The sequence below is a fragment of the Pseudophryne corroboree genome, chromosome 4 (assembly GCF_028390025.1).
Source record: "Pseudophryne corroboree isolate aPseCor3 chromosome 4, aPseCor3.hap2, whole genome shotgun sequence".
Taxonomy (NCBI): domain Eukaryota; kingdom Metazoa; phylum Chordata; class Amphibia; order Anura; family Myobatrachidae; genus Pseudophryne; species Pseudophryne corroboree.
The window spans coordinates 932,578,550-932,597,254 of record NC_086447.1 but is presented as its reverse complement, the minus strand read 5'-3'; the positions used below and the strand labels follow the sequence as shown (position 1 = coordinate 932,597,254).

Genomic DNA, 18,705 nt, shown 5'->3' with positions numbered 1-18,705 from the left:
GTGTATTACAGGGTGCTACTACTGTGGGCATTATGTGTATTACAGGGTGCTACTGCTGTGGGCATTATGTGTATTACAGGGTGCTACTACTGTGGGCATTATGTGTATTACAGGGTACTACTACTGCGGGCATTATGTGTATTACAGGGTGCTACTACTGTGGGCATTATGTGTATTACAGGGTGCTACTGCTGTGGGCATTATGTGTATTATAGGGTGCTACTGCTGTGGGCATTATGTGTATTACAGGGTGCTACTACTGTGGGCATTATGTGTATTACAGGGTGCTACTGCTGTGGGCATTATGTGTATTACAGGGTGCTACTGCTGTGGGCATTATGTGTATTATAGGGTGCTACTACTGTGGGCATTATGTGTATTACAGGTCCTACTACTGTGGGCATTATGTGTATTACAGGGTGCTACTGCTGTGGGCATTATGTGTATTATAGGGTGCTACTGCTGTGGGCATTATGTGTATTACAGGGCGCTACTACTGTGGGCATTATGTGTATTACAGGTGCTACTACTGTGGGCATTATGTGTATTACAGGTGCTACTACTGTGGGCATTATGTGTATTACAGGTGCTACTACTGTGGGCATTATGTGTATTACAGGGTGCTACTACTGTGGGCATTATGTGTATTACAGGGTGCTACTACTGTGGGCATTATGTGTATTATAGGGTGCTACTACTGTGGGCTTTGTGTATAAGGGACACTAATGTGTGTCATAACATGAATAAGGGACACTACTATGTGGTGTAATGGGAATAAGATTGTGCTACTGTGTGGCATAATTTTAATTGAGGATACTATTGTGTGACCACGCCTCTTTCTTTTTGAGACCACGCCCCTTTGTTGGGGCATGCGCAATAGACGGGTGAGTTCCACCACCTCTCTAGGACCACTTTAAGCACTGGGCAAAACATGTGCAGTGCAGGTGGGGCAGATGTAACATGTGCAGAGAGAGTTAGATTTGGGTGGGGTGTGTTCAACTTCAAACTGAAATCTAAATTGCAGTGTAAAAATAAAGCAGCCAGTATTTACCCTGAACAGAAACAAAATAACCCACCCAAATCTAACTCTCTCTGCACATGTTACACCTGCCCCACCTGCAGTGCACATGGTTTGGTCCATTAGTATGATTTGAACAACCCCGGCCCATTGTTGGAAATGCAATGCTGAAGACGCGACAGATACAAAATGCAGCACAAACACAGCCACGGTCTCATCCGCCCCATCTCTGCGTACACCTGCAGAGACCTCCCCAGATCTCCGTTACTGTATATTTCCAGGGCTTCACACCGCTGAGCTGCTCCGCTGTGATTCCCAATAATATTCCAGATATTACAGCAAACCGAGAACCTTACCTGTATAAACTCATCCAGCTCGGTCGTATTCACACAAGAATGGTCCGATACAAAGTTATGCTTCTGTATCAAGATGGTGGTCCTCTGCGAGGTCTCGTGCGGCTGTTCCAGCGCTTTGAAGACGGTAGCGCCAATGATTAAGTAGAGGACCACCACGAGGAAAACCGTAGAGACCGTCTTCCATTTCATCACATTCACCGTTATGTCCCTCACCTCCCGAGCGGACAGTGCTGGCGGTTTGATGGAGAACGAGAGCCTGGGTTTGGTGTTGTGAGTGGCTGATTTAGGGTCCAGTAAATCAGGAGCCGCCACTGAGAAAAACCGAGAAAATAAAGGATATATATTATATATCAGTCACATGAAAACTCGTAATAACCTTCTGATTTATTACACGGCACAGATAGACCATCTGTCAATGAGATCCTGGTGATGTAATAAGGCAAACTGTATAAACTCTGTATATAATATTACATGTTCTCCAGCTGTTATATGCAGATAAAGCATTGCTCTCGCTCATAAAGGGGGGGTTTCATCAGATTTCCAACTCCAGTATTACTGATAGTGGGGCTAATTCAGGTTGGATTTCAAATAGCGATCCAACCGTAATTTTTACGATCGCCTCCCGGGCGCATGTGCACGCACTTTCTGCAGGGGGGCAACAGAAAATGTGATCGCCCCTGCATGTCGATCAGGCATAGGCGGGGCAGGGGGCAGGCAACGCTCCGTTTCCAGGGAGGAGACGGAGCGTTTCGGGGGGCGGTGTGGCGTGAACGGGGGGCGGATATGGACAAATGGGGGCGTGATCACGGCGGCTGAACTCCTGCGTGCGCAGCTAAACTGCGCCGGCAGGAGGCTTCCTTAGTTTCTGCTAACAAGCAGAAATTGCGATGCGTTCGCAATTTCTGCTTGTTCAACGTGGGGGAGGCGCTGGTCGCAAGTTGGGCGGTCTTGCCCAGCGATGGGCGGACCCCAGCATGCGCTCCAAAGGATAGCAAATTCCACTAATTAGCAGAATTTGCATTCCTTACTGAATTACAGTAGGCCCAATGAAACACTGAGGTTGTTGCTGCCTGAGCTGGCGTCCTTCTAGGGTAGGCCTCAGTGATGGCGCAAGAGGTGGGGATGCAGCGCAGTCCAAAATTCAAACCAAGAATCCTCCCAAGTGCTGTCAAAACATCCCCGGCCGGGACTCACTGGCAGTGGGTGTGGCTCCCCTATTTGACTTTTGGATTGGGCTGCAGCCCCACCTCTGGTGCCGCCACTGGATGGCCTAATGCAGAGCTGAAGGACCGTACATTTTCTGGACCCATCTTATGTGTTTTGTGACTGGGCACCCTCTGGAGCAGAACGCATTCATCTACGAGTATGCAATTCAGACTCAGCCCATCGCTAGTTATCTGAGGGGAAATGAGGCGTTCACTCGTAGGCTTAGTTGTGTGAGGGATTGTGGACACGACTGTGAGCTCCGGAGCGTATGGCGTACCTGTATACACCTATGTTCTCTTTCCCTTATAGTAGGGCTGGTACAAGTGTGCGCTGATAATAACGTTGGTTATTGAGCATACGGACAGGCAGGGGTGTATCTAGGGGTCCGAGCACCCCTCGCAAAGTAAGAGACTGGCACCCCCCATATTTGAAGTAGGGAAGGTGCATGTGCAAAAAAGGGACATGATCTTGTGGGAAAGGGGCATGACTATACAATAGTTCCCCCAATTCAAATTACGCTACACAGTAGTAACCCTAATACACATCATGCCCACACAGTAGCAGTTTCATTTACACATCATGCCCACACAGTAGCAGTTCCATTTACACATCATGCCCACACAGTAGCAGTTCCATTTACACATCATGCCCACACAGTAGCAGTTCCATTTACACATTATGCCCACACAGTAGCCGTTCCATTTACACATCATGCCCACACAGTAGCAGTTCCATTTACACATTATGCCCACACAGTAGCAGTTTCATTTACACATCATGCCCACACAGTAGCAGTTCCATTTACACATCATGCCCACACAGTAGCAGTTCCATTTACACATTATGCCCACACAGTAGCAGTTCCATTTACACATTATGCCCACACAGTAGCAGTTCCATTTACACATCATGCCCACACAGTAGCAGTTCTATTTACACATCATGCCCACACAGTAGCAGTTCCATTTACACATCATGCCCACACAGTAGCAGTTCCATTTACACATCATGCCCACACAGTAGCAGTTCCATTTACACATTATGCTTACACAGTAATTCTTATAACACTGAGGAGACATCAGCAGTGCCTAAGGCCAGGTAATATAATCAAATAGTAGTGCAAAGAATGCAGTGCAGCGCAGTACCCAGTGGTGCAAGTAGAAACAAAAATGTTAGTGGTATTATGTGCACACGCCAAGGCATGCCCAAAAAATTTGTGTGGCCACATGCCACATGGGGCATGGCCAATAAAAATGGGGTGTGATACACATATGACCCCAATACTGCAGTGCCAGATACACATATGCCCCCAGTAGTGTCAGATACACATATGCCCTCTCAGTGCCAGATACACACATGCCCCCACAGTGCTAGATATGCCCCCACAGTACCAGATAATTCCCACAGTGCTAGATATGCCCCCACAGTGCCAGATACCAGTGGTGTAAGTTCGTCACAGTTGCCCGGAGGCAAGATAAATATTGGTGCCCCCCTATTTCCTATATTAAGATAAATATATGTATGTATGTGTGCGTGTGTATATATGTGTGTGTGTGTGTGTGTGTGTGTATATATGGAGTGTTCTGAAAAAGATGTATATACTGTATAGTGATGTGCACCGGACATTTTTCGGATTTTGTGTTTTGGTTTTGGATTCGGTTCTGTGGCCGTGTTTTGGATTCGGACGCGTTTTGGCAAAACCTCCCTGAAATTTTTTTGTTGGATTCGGGTGTTTTTTTACAAAAAACCCTCAAAAACAACTTAAATCATAGAATTTGGGGGTCATTTTGATCCCATAGTATAATTAACCTCAATAACCATAATTTACACTCATTTTCAGTCTATTCTGAACACCTCACACCTCACAATATTATTTTTAGTCCTAAAATTTGCACCGAGGTCGCTGGATGGCTAAGCTAAGCGACACAAGTGGCCGACACAAACACCTGGCCCATCTAGGAGTGGCACTGCAGTGTCAGACAGGATGGCACTTCAAAAAAATAGTTCCCAAACAGCACATGATGCAAAGAAAAAAAGAGGCGCACCAAGGTCGCTGTGTGACTAAGCTAAGCGACACAAGTGGCCGACACAAACACCTGGCCCATCTAGGAGTGGCACTGCAGTGTCAGGCAGGATGGCACTTCAAAAAATTTGTCCCCAAACAGCACATGATGCAAAGAAAAATGAAAGAAAAAGAGGTGCAAGATGGAATTGTCCTTGGGCCCTCCCACCCGGGCCCTCCCACCCACCCTTATGTTGTATAAACAGGACATGCACACTTTAACGAACCCATCATTTCAGCCACAGGGTCTGCCATACGACTGTGACTGAAATGACTGGTTGGTTTGGGCCCCCACCAAAAAAGAAGCAATCAATCTCTCCTTGCACAAACTGGCTCTACAGAGGCAAGATGTCCACCTCATCATCATCCTCCGATTCCTCACCCCTTTCACTGTGTACATCCCCCTCCTCACAGAGTATTAATTCGTCCCCACTGGAATCCACCATCTCAGGTCCCTGTGTACTTTCTGGAGGCAATTGCTGCTGGTGAATGTCTCCACGGAGGAATTGATTATAATTAATTTTGATGAACATCATCTTCTCCACATTTTCTGGAAGTAGCCTCGTACGCCGATTGCTGACAAGGTGAGCGGCTGCACTAAACACTCTTTCGGAGTACACACTGGAGGGAGGGCAACTTAGGTAGAATAAAGCCAGTTTGTGCAAGGGCCTCCAAATTGCCTCTTTTTCCTGCCAGTATACATACGGACTGTCTGACGTGCATACTTGGATGCAGTCACTCATATAATCCTCCACCATTCTTTCAATGGTGAGAGAATCATATGCAGTGACAGTAGACGACATGTCAGTAATCGTTGTCAGGTCCTTCAGTCCGGACCAGATGTCAGCACTCGCTCCAGACTGCCCTGCATCACCGCCAGCGGGTGGGCTCGGAATTCTTAGCCTTTTCCTCGCACCCCCAGTTGCGGGAGAATGTGAAGGAGGAGATGTTGACGGGTCACGTTCCGCTTGACAATTTTCTCACCAGCAGGTCTTTGAACCTCTGCAGACTTGTGTCTGCCGGAAAGAGAGATACAACGTAGGTTTTAAATCTAGGATCGAGCAAGGTGGCCAAAATGTAGTGCTCTGATTTCAACAGATTGACCACCCGTGAATCCTGGTTAAGCGAATGAAGGGCTTCATCCACAAGTCCCACATGCCTAGCGGAATCGCTCTGTTTTAGCTCCTCCTTCAATCTCTCCAGCTTCTTCTGCAAAAGCCTGATGAGGGGAATGACCTGACTCAAGCTGGCAGTGTCTGAACTGACTTCACGTGTGGCAAGTTCAAAGGGTTGCAGAACCTTGCACAACGTTGAAATCATTCTCCACTGCGCTTGAGTCAGGTACATTCCCCCTCCTTTGCCTATACTGTGGGCAGATGTATAGGCTTGAATGGCCTTTTGCTGCTCCTCCATCCTCTGAAGCATATAGATGGTTAAATTCCACCTTGTTACCACCTCTTGCTTCAGATGATGGCAGGTCAGGTTCAGGAATGTTTGGTGGTGCTCCAGTCTTCGGCACGCGGTGGCTGAATGCCGAAAGTGGCCCGCAATTCTTCGGGCCACCGACAGCATCTCTTGCACGCCCCTGTCGTTTTTTAAATAATTCTGCACCACCAAATTCAATGTATGTGCAAAACATGGGACGTGCTGGAATTTGCCCAGATGTAATGCACGCACAATATTGGTGGCGTTGTCCGATGTCACAAATCCCCAGGAGAGTCCAATTGGGGTAAGCCATTCTGCGATGATGTTCCTCAGTTTCCGTAAGAGGTTGTCAGCTGTGTGCCTCTTATGGAAAGCGGTGATACAAAGCGTAGCCTGCCTAGGAACGAGTTGGCGTTTGCGAGATGCTGCTACTGGTGCCGCCACTGCTGTTCTTGCTGCGGGAGGCAATACATCTACCCAGTGGGCTGTCACAGTCATATAGTCCTGAGTCTGCCCTGCTCCACTTGTCCACATGTCCGTGGTTAAGTGGACATTGGGTACAACTGCATTTTTTAGGACACTGGTGACTCTTTTTCTGAGGTCTGTGTACATTTTCGGTATCGCCTGCCTAGAGAAATGGAACCTAGATGGTATTTGGTACCGGGGACACAGTACCTCAATCAAGTCTCTAGTTGCCTCTGAATTAACGGTGGATATCGGAACCACGTTTCTCACTGCCCAGGCTGCCAAGGCCTGAGTTATCCGCTTTGCAGCAGGATGACTGCTGTGATATTTCATCTTCCTCGCAAAGGACTGTTGGACAGTCAATTGCTTACTGGAAGTAGTACAAGTGGTCTTCCGACTTCCCCTCTGGGATGACGATCGACTCCCAGCAGCAACAACAGCAGCGCCAGCAGCAGTAGGCGTTACACTCAAGGATGCATCGGAGGAATCCCAGGCAGGAGAGGACTCGTCAGACTTGACAGTGACATGGCCTGCAGGACTATTGGCTTTCCTGTGTAAGGAGGAAATTGACACTGAGGGAGTTGGTGGTGTGGTTTGCAGGAGCTTGGTTACAAGAGGAAGGGATTTAGTTGTCAGTGGACTCCTTCCGCTGTCACCCAAAGTTTTTGAACTTGTCACTGACTTCTGATGAATGCGGTCCAGGTGACGTATAAGGGAGGATGTTCCTAGGTGGTTAACGTCCTTACCCCTACTTATTACAGCTTGACAAAGGCAACACACGGCTTGACACCTGTTGTCCGCATTTGTGTTGAAATAATTCCACACCGAAGAGCTGATTTTTTTTGTATTTTGACCAGGCATGTCAATGGCCATATTCGTCCCACGGACAACAGGTGTCTCCCCGGGTGCCTGACTTAAACAAACCACCTCACCATCAGAATCCTCCTTGTCAATTTCCTCCCCAGCACCAGCAACACCCATATCCTCATCCTGGTGTACTTCAACAGTGACATCTTCAATTTGACTATCAGGAACTGGACTGCGGGTGCTCCTTCCAGCACTTGCAGGGGGCGTGCAAATGGTGGAAGGCGCAAGCTCTTCCCGTCCAGTGTTGGGAAGGTCAAGCATCGCAACCGACACAATTGGACTCTCCTTGGGGATTTGTGATTTAGAAGAACGCACAGTTCTTTGCTGTGCTTTTGCCAGCTTAAGTCTTTTCATTTTTCAAGCGAGAGGATGAGTGCTTCCATCCTCATGTGAATCTGAACCACTAGCCATGAACATAGGCCAGGGCCTCAGACGTTCCTTGCCACTCCGTGTCGTAAATGGCATATTGCCAAGTTTACGCTTCTCATCAGACGCTTTCAATTTTTTTTTTGGGGTCATTTTACTGAACTTTTGTTTTTGGGATTTTACATGCTCTCTACTATGACATTGGGCATCGGCCTTGGCAGACGACGTTGATGGCATTTCATCGTCTCGGCCATGACTAGTGGCAGCAGCTTCAGCACAAGGTGGAATTGGATCTTGATCTTTCCCTATTTTAACCTCCACAATTTTGTTCTCCATTTTTTAATGTGTGGAATTATATGCCAGTATCAATAGCAATGGCCTACTACTATATATACTGCGCACAACTGAAATGCACCACAGGTATGGATGGATAGTATACTTGACGACACAGAGGTAGGTACAGCAGTGGCCTACTGTACCGTAATGCTATATATTATATACTGGTGGTCAGCAAACTGTGCAAAACTGAAATGCACCACAGGTATGGATGGATAGTATACTTGACGACACAGAGGTAGGTACAGCAGTGGCCTACTGTACCGTAATGCTATATATTATATACTGGTGGTCAGCAAACTGTGCAAAACTGAAATGCACCACAGGTATGGATGGATAGTATACTTGACGACACAGAGGTAGGTACAGCAGTGGCCTACTGTACCGTAATGCTATATATTATATACTGGTGGTCAGCAAACTGTGCAAAACTGAAATGCACCACAGGTATGGATGGATAGTATACTTGACGACACAGAGGTAGGTACAGCAGTGGCCTACTGTACCGTAATGCTATATATTATATACTGGTGGTCAGCAAACTGTGCAAAACTGAAATGCACCACAGGTATGGATGGATAGGATACTTGACGACACAGAGGTAGGTACAGCAGTGGCCTACTGTACCGTAATACTATATATTATATACTGGTGGTCAGCAAACTGTGCAAAACTGAAATGCACCACAGGTATGGATGGATAGTATACTTGACGACACAGAGGTAGGTACAGCAGTGGCCTACTGTACCATACTGCTATATATTATATAGTGGTGGTCAGCAAACTGTGCAAAGCTGAAATGCACCACAGGTATGGATGGATAGTATACTTGACGACACAGAGGTAGGTAGAGCAGTGGTGTCAAAGTCAGAAAAATATCACTATGCACACTGCCATATTTGCACCTCATGCGAGCTCCCGCTGCGCGTGCAAGAGCTCTCCCGTGCGTGCGCATACTCGCCTTCGCGTGCACCCGCAGGCGCACGATATGCGGATTTACGGTAGAGTTTGTATGCGTCTAGCGGGCGACTCAATCGATATATATTTTAACCATATAATGTATTTTGTAGATTATGGTCCCTTTGATAGATTCTGAAAGTTTAGTTAATATAGCATGTTCATGGACAGAGGGATCCCTCTTTGTCTGATACAAAGGGTCAGACAAGGATTATACAGTGGTGTTTAGTATCCATCGGAAGAGTATTTAATTAGCAATATTCCGGTGTTGGTTTGGAGCAGATTAATCGCTCGTGCGAATAGTTATGGACATAAGAAATTTATGTCCATTTACTATTATTTGCACTTACTTATCCATGCGGCGGGAAACCTAGTTTCCCACCCACCTGAGCAGTTGGAAGTAGACACAGCCCACCTGTATGAATCAACCTATGACCTTTTGTATTAGTGCGAAGATGAATTCCTGTGTCCAATGAACAATGAGATTGTAGGGACCATTGAATTGTATTGTGTGTGGGGCATAAATAGACAAGCCGATCATATCCAGCTCACTCTTCAACGGTTCTCATTGCTGATAATCGGGAGCTGGATATCCAGAGGCGCATGCGATCGTTCCTTTGTGCGTAAGTTTTCTCCGCAATCATATTGTCTTTCTTGTTATTCTGAGCCATATCTATCTCTCTCTTTCTCTCTTCTCTTTCTCTCTCGTTTCTCTTATATCGTTATTGTACTGATATTGTAGTTCATGTGTAGTTATCTGGTTAGGGAGTCTATGTTATATTGGTAGTGTATGACTTGTATTGTATTATTCTTTTGAACGTTCATTCATTTCCTTAAAAGGCGTTAGACCCTTAGACCGGTATTGTGTGTTCATTATATTTCAGTGGGTAATAGGAGCGTCTCTATCGCTCAAACAGCTTTAGTGTAAACCCGCTTACACAGTGTTGCACTCTCATCTTATCACTACACCAAGGGTTACTGCATAATACACTGTTTTATGGTATAGTTATAAAGGTTTAACATTGTGAGCGTCTGCGCCGCTGGTGATCTCCTCGTGGTCCGGAGCGTCCGCTACACTATAGCGAATCTTTACGTTAGTCGGCAGCCAATAGCGTGCCTGCCTGTGATCTCTTGGCCGTGAGCGAACGTGGCGCTTGAGCGTCTCGACTACGGCTAAGCGATTGTTACGCAACGTGCATACCCTTACGGTATTCCATACGTTAATAGCGTACAGTGTTCTTAGACCTCTTAAAGGGTTTTAAGTAAGATAAATATTTAGCTTTATCAATTGGCGGCTCGTCCGTCCTTCACATATCTCTGCTAGGTAATTCCAGCAGACATTATCCATCAGCAAAGGGCGGGAGATCATATTCCTCGCAGTGCTGTCTGGATAAGCGTCTGCTTCGCTTAGTAAAGGGTGCTGAAGGAATCCGGAACCGGAGGTAAGAACAACACGCTAGTGTCTTTTAAAACTGTTTATTTCTGTCTTTCGTACGCACGCACGCACATATCTGCATTTCTTTTCATTCGAGTATTTTCATATATCACTCTTCTGTTTGCCATTCTATAATTGATAAACGTGCTAAGAGAGATTTGCCGCTATTTCATAGTTAAAGTATAAAAGTAATACATTAAGAGATAAATTGCAAAGCGCACACGCAGCTCTGCCTAAAGATACAAGGAGAGATTGGTGTGGTGTTCGGTAGATGATCGAGGATCACCTACATTGATAAACGTGTACATTGTGTTACGGTGGATAGTTGCTTTGTGTACACGTGTCTCTAACAAAGGGTGAGACTCGCGTACGCAACTCAAAGGCCGACGCACGCAGCGTATATTACGCAACGGAGCGTCCGGGTACGCCCACGTAACTCAAATCACACACTAGTGTTATTGTAACAGGCGAAAAGGTGGCAACGCGATAAATAGCGCAAATCTATTTTAGTGTCCGAAATTTAGACTAACAGATCCTTCTCCAAATTTACAACACATCTGGTCTAAAGGAAAGAAAATTTCTGCGCAGAAATAGAAATAGAAACAAAAGTGTACATGTGGTGAGTGAGTGTTTGCATATATAAGTTTATACAATTTTTGAGGTTTGAACCACAAGAAGTCGAGTTCTCGCAGGGTAAATACATGTAAGTGACGTGCATGGTGGCAAGGGAGGCATCCTTTGTTAAACATAAAATCTGAGCATTAGAGTACAGCAGACCAGGAGGTCTATTGTAGCACAGACCAGGAGGTCCGGAATTGACCAGGAGGTCCAGGTACAGCAGACTAGGAAGTCCGCTATAAATAGAGAAAAGAGCACAACCCAGGGGGTTGGTGCAGAACCCATATAGGCCAATAAAGCTCATGCTGAAGGAATTCGCAGCCGCAATTTTCGATTCCACTGGTCGCTCCGCACATAAGATTAGTTGCTTATGTGCTGAACGATTGTACCGCACGTAATTGTGTGCATTAGTTAATCTGACCAGTACCATTTGTGTACGAAACGGGTCATAAACACTATTTGTACATTCTGACGTGATTTGTGTAATTTTTTATTTTCTAAAGGGAAGTTCGCTGGTCACTCAGGAATTATCCAACAACCAACAGTTACTGGAAAGGGTCAATGCTCTGCGTAACACACACACATGTTCCAGTAAACGAAGGTTCATAGGGGCCCTGGGTCGAGTACGCCAGCACTAGGGCAGTGTGTAGGTCGTATTGGTCGGCGTGGGCGAGTGAGTGGGGTACTCGGTAAACCGCCACCGTCAGCCTATCGTGAACATTTTGGTTTTTGTAAGGGTTCGCTGAAGACCCTGATTGAAGGTCAGAGGTGGTGAAAGCAACACCTGCAAGTTATGGGGGCCAATTGTTCAGGTAGGGGGCGATCAACCTCGGTTCGGGTTGATTCAGTAAACCGACCAATCGGGTCGGCAAGGTACGTAATGTGTGAAAAATACGGTTCACACACAGAGGTTTTATGTGATGAATGGGAGAGAATGACTGTGCATGACGGGGAGAAGTTCCCAAGAGTAGGCAGCTTTAGCCCAGAAGTGTTACAAAATCTAAGGAGGAGGATATGTCTCATTAAATCAACAAAGAGACGAATCAAACATTATGATTATTTGCAGTTATGGCAACAGGAGGGTGAAATACAGAGAGGATTGGCTCAGGCGGCGGGATCTAATCCTATCAAGAAACTGATAGCCACGGCCCCACCGCCACCATACATATCAGGAGAGAAATTGGTTGCGGAGAATGACGCATTAGGGTGTAACAAACAAACACTTAGCAACTGTGTAAATGTTAATAAGTTAACCAATGCAAGTATTAACCCGTGCAAGTTGTACCCTGTTTTGAACTTTCCCCAGGAGTGTGATCAAGAGGACGAATCGGCAACAATATCGGCGCTCTCTCTAGCAGCCACCATATCAGAAACAACAGTAGGCACGGCCCAACCCTTAAGATTAGTAACAAAGCCCCCTAGCGGAGGGACAGGTGAGGTCGTATCAACAGGTAAGTACGGCACCATACACTATGCTGAAACCATTTCACCACAGGCTGTAGAATCTACACAGAATGATGTTATTAAACTTGCTCCCGTTAGGGTAATAGCAGTTCCAAATGGGAAAACTGACACTACAGGAGTCACTCCTATCAGGAACATTGCCATGTACAGCCCGTTTTCCCGAATGGAATTAAGAACCATAGTGTCTGAATTCCCTGATCCTAGAAAAGATCTAGTTGCTAGCCAGAAATACATCAGAGACCTAGGGAACACTTTAGAGCCCAATAACAAAGACTGGCAGGTATTGCTGAGGGCTTGTTTACCCTCCAATGTCGACTCGGCTCAATTTTTAGCTGACTGTGGATTGGATCAGGATGTACCTCTTACAGATGTGTACAACAAAGACAATGTAAAAAGGATAAGTTTACAGTTAAAGGAGTATTTTCCAGCTGTAGTTAAATGGAACAAGATTTTCTCCATTAAACAAAAAGAGTCAGAAACTGCTGCAGAGTATTTTCACAGGGCATTACTAGATATGGCAAAATACACAGGCATAGAGGACATTAAAACAAACATAAACCATCGAGAAGTAGCAGTATCTGTACTAATGGATGGTTTAAAAGAGGCATTAAAGACAAGGGTACAGACCACGCAACCATGTTGGCGAGGTCTGTCGGTGGCTACTTTGAGAGAGGCAGCTGTGGATCACGATCGGAATATCACCAGACACAGGGAATTACAAGGTGATAAGTTAATGGCCGTAAGTATACAGGCCCTGACCACAAGGCAGCCTTTGTATAGATCACCAAACCCTGTGGGTAAGTCAAATGTGGTAACCTGTTATTTCTGTCATAGAGAGGGATACTTTGCACGAGACTGTAAATCGAGAAACATACAAAAGCCTTATCAACCCCCTAGACAACGACACAACACACGACATTGGGAGCAGGGTCCGCAGAAACGGAGCTATGAGCCACATGCAGGGGAAACAAAAAGATACCCCCCGAACAGAGACTGGCAAGCCTCTGGTAGTTCTCATTTAACCCCTTCACAAGTAGTTGCTGCCAGCGGGATTCAGGGAGGTCACCATACCCAATAGGGGTGTGGCCATACCTGTAATCTGCAGCCAGTAAAATTGATTGCAAGTCTTGGAAGTGAACCCGAAATTGCAATTAATGTAGCTGGTAAATCATTAAACTTTCTTGTAGATACGGGGGCGGCCAAATCAGTGATAAATTCGACAGTGGGCATGAGAACCACTGGTAAGACAATCCCAACCATAGGAGTAACGGGAGTAGTCCAGCACTACCCTGTTAACAAACCAGCCGAGATTACAGTAGGGCCTTTACATACCAAGCATTCCTTTTTGCTGGCTGCATCGGCACCGACTAATCTCCTGGGAAGAGACTTATTGTGTAAAATGGGGTGCGTCATTTATTGTACTCCTGAAGGTGTATTCTTGGACATACCTGAGAATCACGCTCAGGAAGTGCGAGACATGTTAGACTCCCCATCAAAATTACTGTCACATACCATTATGACAAATAGGACTCCATCCCAAGTAGAAGAAATGACATCCCAGATACCAGAGTCACTATGGACTAAAGATGGACAAGACACTGGATTGATGGCAAACGTAGCTCCAGTAGTTGTGCAATTAAAAGATGGTAGGATAGCTCCAAAAATCCCACAATACCCTCTGAAGCCAGAGGTGGAGTTAGGAGTATACCCAGTAATAGAGCGCTTGCTACAACAGGGCATTCTGGTAAGAACGTCCAGCACTGCCAATAGTCCCATCTTCCCTGTGAAAAAGAGTGGGGGGAGGGGTTACCGGCTAGTGCAGGATCTAAGGGGGATTAACAAAATAGTTGAGAGTCAGTTCCCCGTAGTGCCAAATCCAGCTGTCATCCTTATGCAAATCCCTCCCACTGCAAAATTTTTCACTGTTATTGACCTCTGCTCCGCTTTCTTTTCGGTACCTCTGCACCCTGACAGCCAATATTTGTTTGCATTTACATACAGAGGAGTCCAATACACATGGACTCGATTACCACAAGGTTTCATAGACAGTCCAAGTATATTTTCCCAGGCTTTGCATGATTGTTTACAGTCTTTCCAACCAGAGAGTGGATCAGTATTGATACAGTACGTGGATGATTTACTACTGTGTTCTGATTCAGTGGAAGCATCCCTGAAGGATACGAAACAGCTCCTGTTTCATCTTTCAGACACAGGACACAAGGTTTCCAAAGACAAGTTACAATTATGCCAAACTAAAGTAAAATATTTGGGACACTGTCTAACACAAGGACTGAGACACCTGACCGCTGATAGAATTCAAGCAATTAGAGACATGACTCTGCCACAAACCCAGCAACAGATCAGAACGTTTTTAGGAATGTGTGGGTATTGCCGTAACTGGATCCCAGGGTTTTCCATTCTAGCGTTACTTTTGCAGGAGATGGTCTCCTCAAACAAACCTGATCGGATTTCGCATACAGACGAGTCCGAGATGGCATTTGAGAGACTTAAACAGTGCCTAACGCAGGCGCCAGCATTAGGTATGCCAGACTATGGGAAACCCTTTGAGCTGTACGGAACAGAAAGTGCTGGTTGCGCGGCAGGCGTCCTAACCCAAAAGCACGGTGATGCCAGCAGGCCAGTAGCATACTACAGCGCTCAGCTAGATACGGTAGCGCGATCCCTCCCCACATGCTTGCGAAGCGTTGCTGCGATAGCATTGCTAGTAACGAAAAGCGAAGATGTAGTGCTAGGTCACAACCTCACAATTCATACACCCCATGCAGTGTCAGCCTTGCTAAATTCTGCCCAAACCAGGCACGTCTCATCAGCGCGGTTTACAAGATGGGAATTGGCACTAATGGCCCCCGTAAACATCACCATAAGGAGATGCAGTGCATTAAATCCTGCAACATATCTCCCAGGTGTGCCTGGACAGGCACAAAGGGTGGAGGATGAGAGTGGTGGGGAAGGAGAATTTAATACAAAGGAGGACACACATGATTGTATGGAATATTTGACCCAAAATTTCACGGCAAGGCCTGACATCAGTGACAACCCACTAGAAGATGTAGACTTTACTTTCTACACGGATGGTAGTTGTCACAGACAGTCAGACTCGGGAGACTTGTGTACTGGATACGCAGTCGTAGATGACCAAGGCACCATAGAAGCAGAACCGCTAGGCCCACCTCACTCAGCCCAGGTTGCTGAACTGGTCGCCCTGACCAGAGCATGTGAATTGGCTAAGGGCAAATCAGCCAATATCTACACCGACTCTAGATACGCATTCGGGGTAGTCCATGATTTCGGAGCCCTATGGCGCCTCAGAAATTTCATGACGGCAGCTGGTACACCGGTAGCGCATGCAGCTCACATAAAAAGGCTTCTAACAGCGATACAGGAACCCGACAGAGTGGCTGTTATCAAGTGTAAAGCACATACATATAGCCAGGACCCAGTATCACTTGGTAACAGCCGAGCAGATGAAGCTGCTAAGTTAGCAGCTGGTACCCCCAGACAGACAAACACCACACAATTGATGGTATTTAATACCATCAACACACAGAAGCTGTGTGAAATGCAAAATTTGTGTTCCACACAGGAAAAGGCAGTCTGGAAGGCAAAAGGATATGGCCAGGAGTCCTCAGGACTCTGGACGGATGGACAAGGTAAACCAGTGGCCCCCAGAGCATATCTTCCATGTTTAGCTGAGGCAGCACATGGGCTGACTCATCTGGGCAAGGAAGGAATGTGTAAGTTGGTAAGAGCATATTGGTGCGCCCCAGGATTTTCATCCCATGCAGGTAAGAGAGCAATGTCATGCCTTACCTGTTTGAGAAAGAATATCGGAAAGGCAATACCAACAGAACCATCTCATATCCCACCTACAGGCGGACCTTTTCAGGTAATACAGATTGACTTTATCCAATTACCCCCTTGTCGAAATTTGAAATATGTACTTGTTTGTATAGATGTGTTCTCAAATTGGGTCGAAGCATTTCCGGCGGCCACAAATACCGCTATGTTTACTGCTAAGAAAATAGTGCAGGAATTTGTATGTAGATATGGTATCCCTAGAATAATTGAAAGTGATAGGGGTACCCATTTTACAGGTGATGTCTTTCAAGGAATGTGTAAGTTGATGGGAATTGATAGCAAGCTGCACACTCCATACCGTCCACAGGCGAGTGCGAAGGTGGAAAGAGTGAACAGCACTATTAAAAATAAACTGAGCAAAGTTATGGCAGAGACAGGATTGACATGGCCAGAAGCTTTACCCATTGTACTATACAGCATCAGAACCACTCCCAGGTCCCCTCTTAATCTGTCTCCCTTTGAAATCTTGTTTGGTCGACAACCGCATGTTATGATTAACCCTCAGGATGATTTGAAGTGTAACAATGAAGTGACTGTCAAGTACCTGATTAACATGAGTAAACAGCTAAGGAATCAAAATGACAATTTGAAGTTGGTGATTCCTGATTTACCAGATAGTAATTGTCATGACATTGAACCTGGGGATTATGTAATGATACGGAATTTTCTACGCTCAGGTTGCCTTATTGACAGATGGGAAGGACCATACCAAGTCTTATTGACTAGCACTACAGCATTGAAGGTTGCCGAGAGAGAGACTTGGGTTCATTCGTCCCATTGTAAGAAGGTTGCTGATCCAGAGAGGTCCCGTGATAAGGAACAGACGGTAGAGGAAGTTGTATCACTGGAGTGTCTGTTCCAGGAGGACTGAGGCGGCACCTGAGCATTGAGAATCACAAGATCAAAAGCAGTTGTCGATTCCCTGTTTCCCTTTTATTGTTTTTCTCCACTTCCCATCCCCTCTCCCTCAAATTATTTTTTCTCCCTTCTCATTCTTCTTCGTTTCCTCCTAAGATGGACTTGCCTCAAGAGACTGTGATCCGGATTTTCCTGTTGACCATGATGTTGACCAGAGCAGTCTGTTCCGGCGAGAGTACCATGGAGGTCGAGAGAGGTTCTGGAATGGGTTCTGATGACAGAGATGGAGGCGTAGTTTTCCGAGAACAACATAATCAACAAGCAAAGGCGAGTATCAGAAAACGATCCGATAACATAGACCATAGAAGGAATTGTGAAGGATTGTTAGCTGAAGAAAACTGTATCTGTAGGCTCTGTGACAATGTAGTTGAGGATGGGTGCATCAAGAAATGCCAATCCAGTTTTAATATCCACATGGACCGGCATCCCTTGAGTGACTATCACTCCTTAGTGGGTAGTGTGTTAAATCAAACAGATTGTTGGGTATGCTCTCAAGTACCTCAAGGTCATAGCAAATCAGGACTAGTACCATTTCCTTTAACGATAGGGGAGGTACTTGAGCTAAGTGGTGGGAGGCCGGTGGACAGGAGGTTTAATATCTCCAGTCCTCCTAGTTTGAAGCTCCACCAATATCATGTGGATAGATCCCTAATATGTTTTAACATTTCCAATCCCCGAAAGCCGGGAAATTGGGAAGTGTCATGGAGTAACCAAACCATGACCTTTTCATATAGAGCAGATAGAATGCCGACAGATACAGAGCTTATACGCCACATAGCCAGTAGAGGAAAATCTTTCCGATATAGGTATACCCTAGAAAGTAGGATTACGAGAGTTGGAGAGGTATCACCAGGATACTGTGCACATATCGTACAAGCTGATACGTGTACTAGACAGATGGGAGAATTAGGGTTAGGAGATTTCACATGGAAGATGTGTAATATGGTTATGTCCTACTCCGTCCCATATGTTCTCCCCGATGATGCATATTTCATATGCGGGAGGAAGGCGTATAAGTGGCTTGCCCCAAACTCTGAAGGATTGTGTTATATTGGAAAAGTACTGCCTGAGGTAATGATTGTATCACATGCCAAAATGAAAGATATACACCGTGGTGCCCAAGCTCCTTATACTCACACTCACTACGAGCACGTAGTTAAACGGCACCTGATAGAAAGAACAGAGCATCCGGCCTCTGACATGATCCATGAATCCACCGGGATTCAGTTTCTACTTGCGTTAGACATCACTCGCACCGCCAGAGGAGTGTTGAATTATAAATACATATCTGCGCTCGCAAATTTGTTAGACAATATCACAGAAATGTATGATG

The 18,705-nt window shown here is 45.9% G+C and overlaps 1 protein-coding gene across 2 annotated transcripts in view; it reads right to left on the bottom strand.

The window, feature by feature from the left end:
• KCNK2 (potassium two pore domain channel subfamily K member 2) overlaps nt 1–18,705 on the bottom strand; it is a 216,229-nt gene that overhangs the window by 170,866 nt on the left and 26,658 nt on the right. For both annotated transcript variants that reach the window (XM_063919096.1, XM_063919097.1), the window contains exon 2: nt 1,375–1,685. In XM_063919096.1, the coding sequence (XP_063775166.1) occupies nt 1,375–1,685 (311 nt within the window). The remainder of the gene's footprint in view (nt 1–1,374; nt 1,686–18,705) is intronic.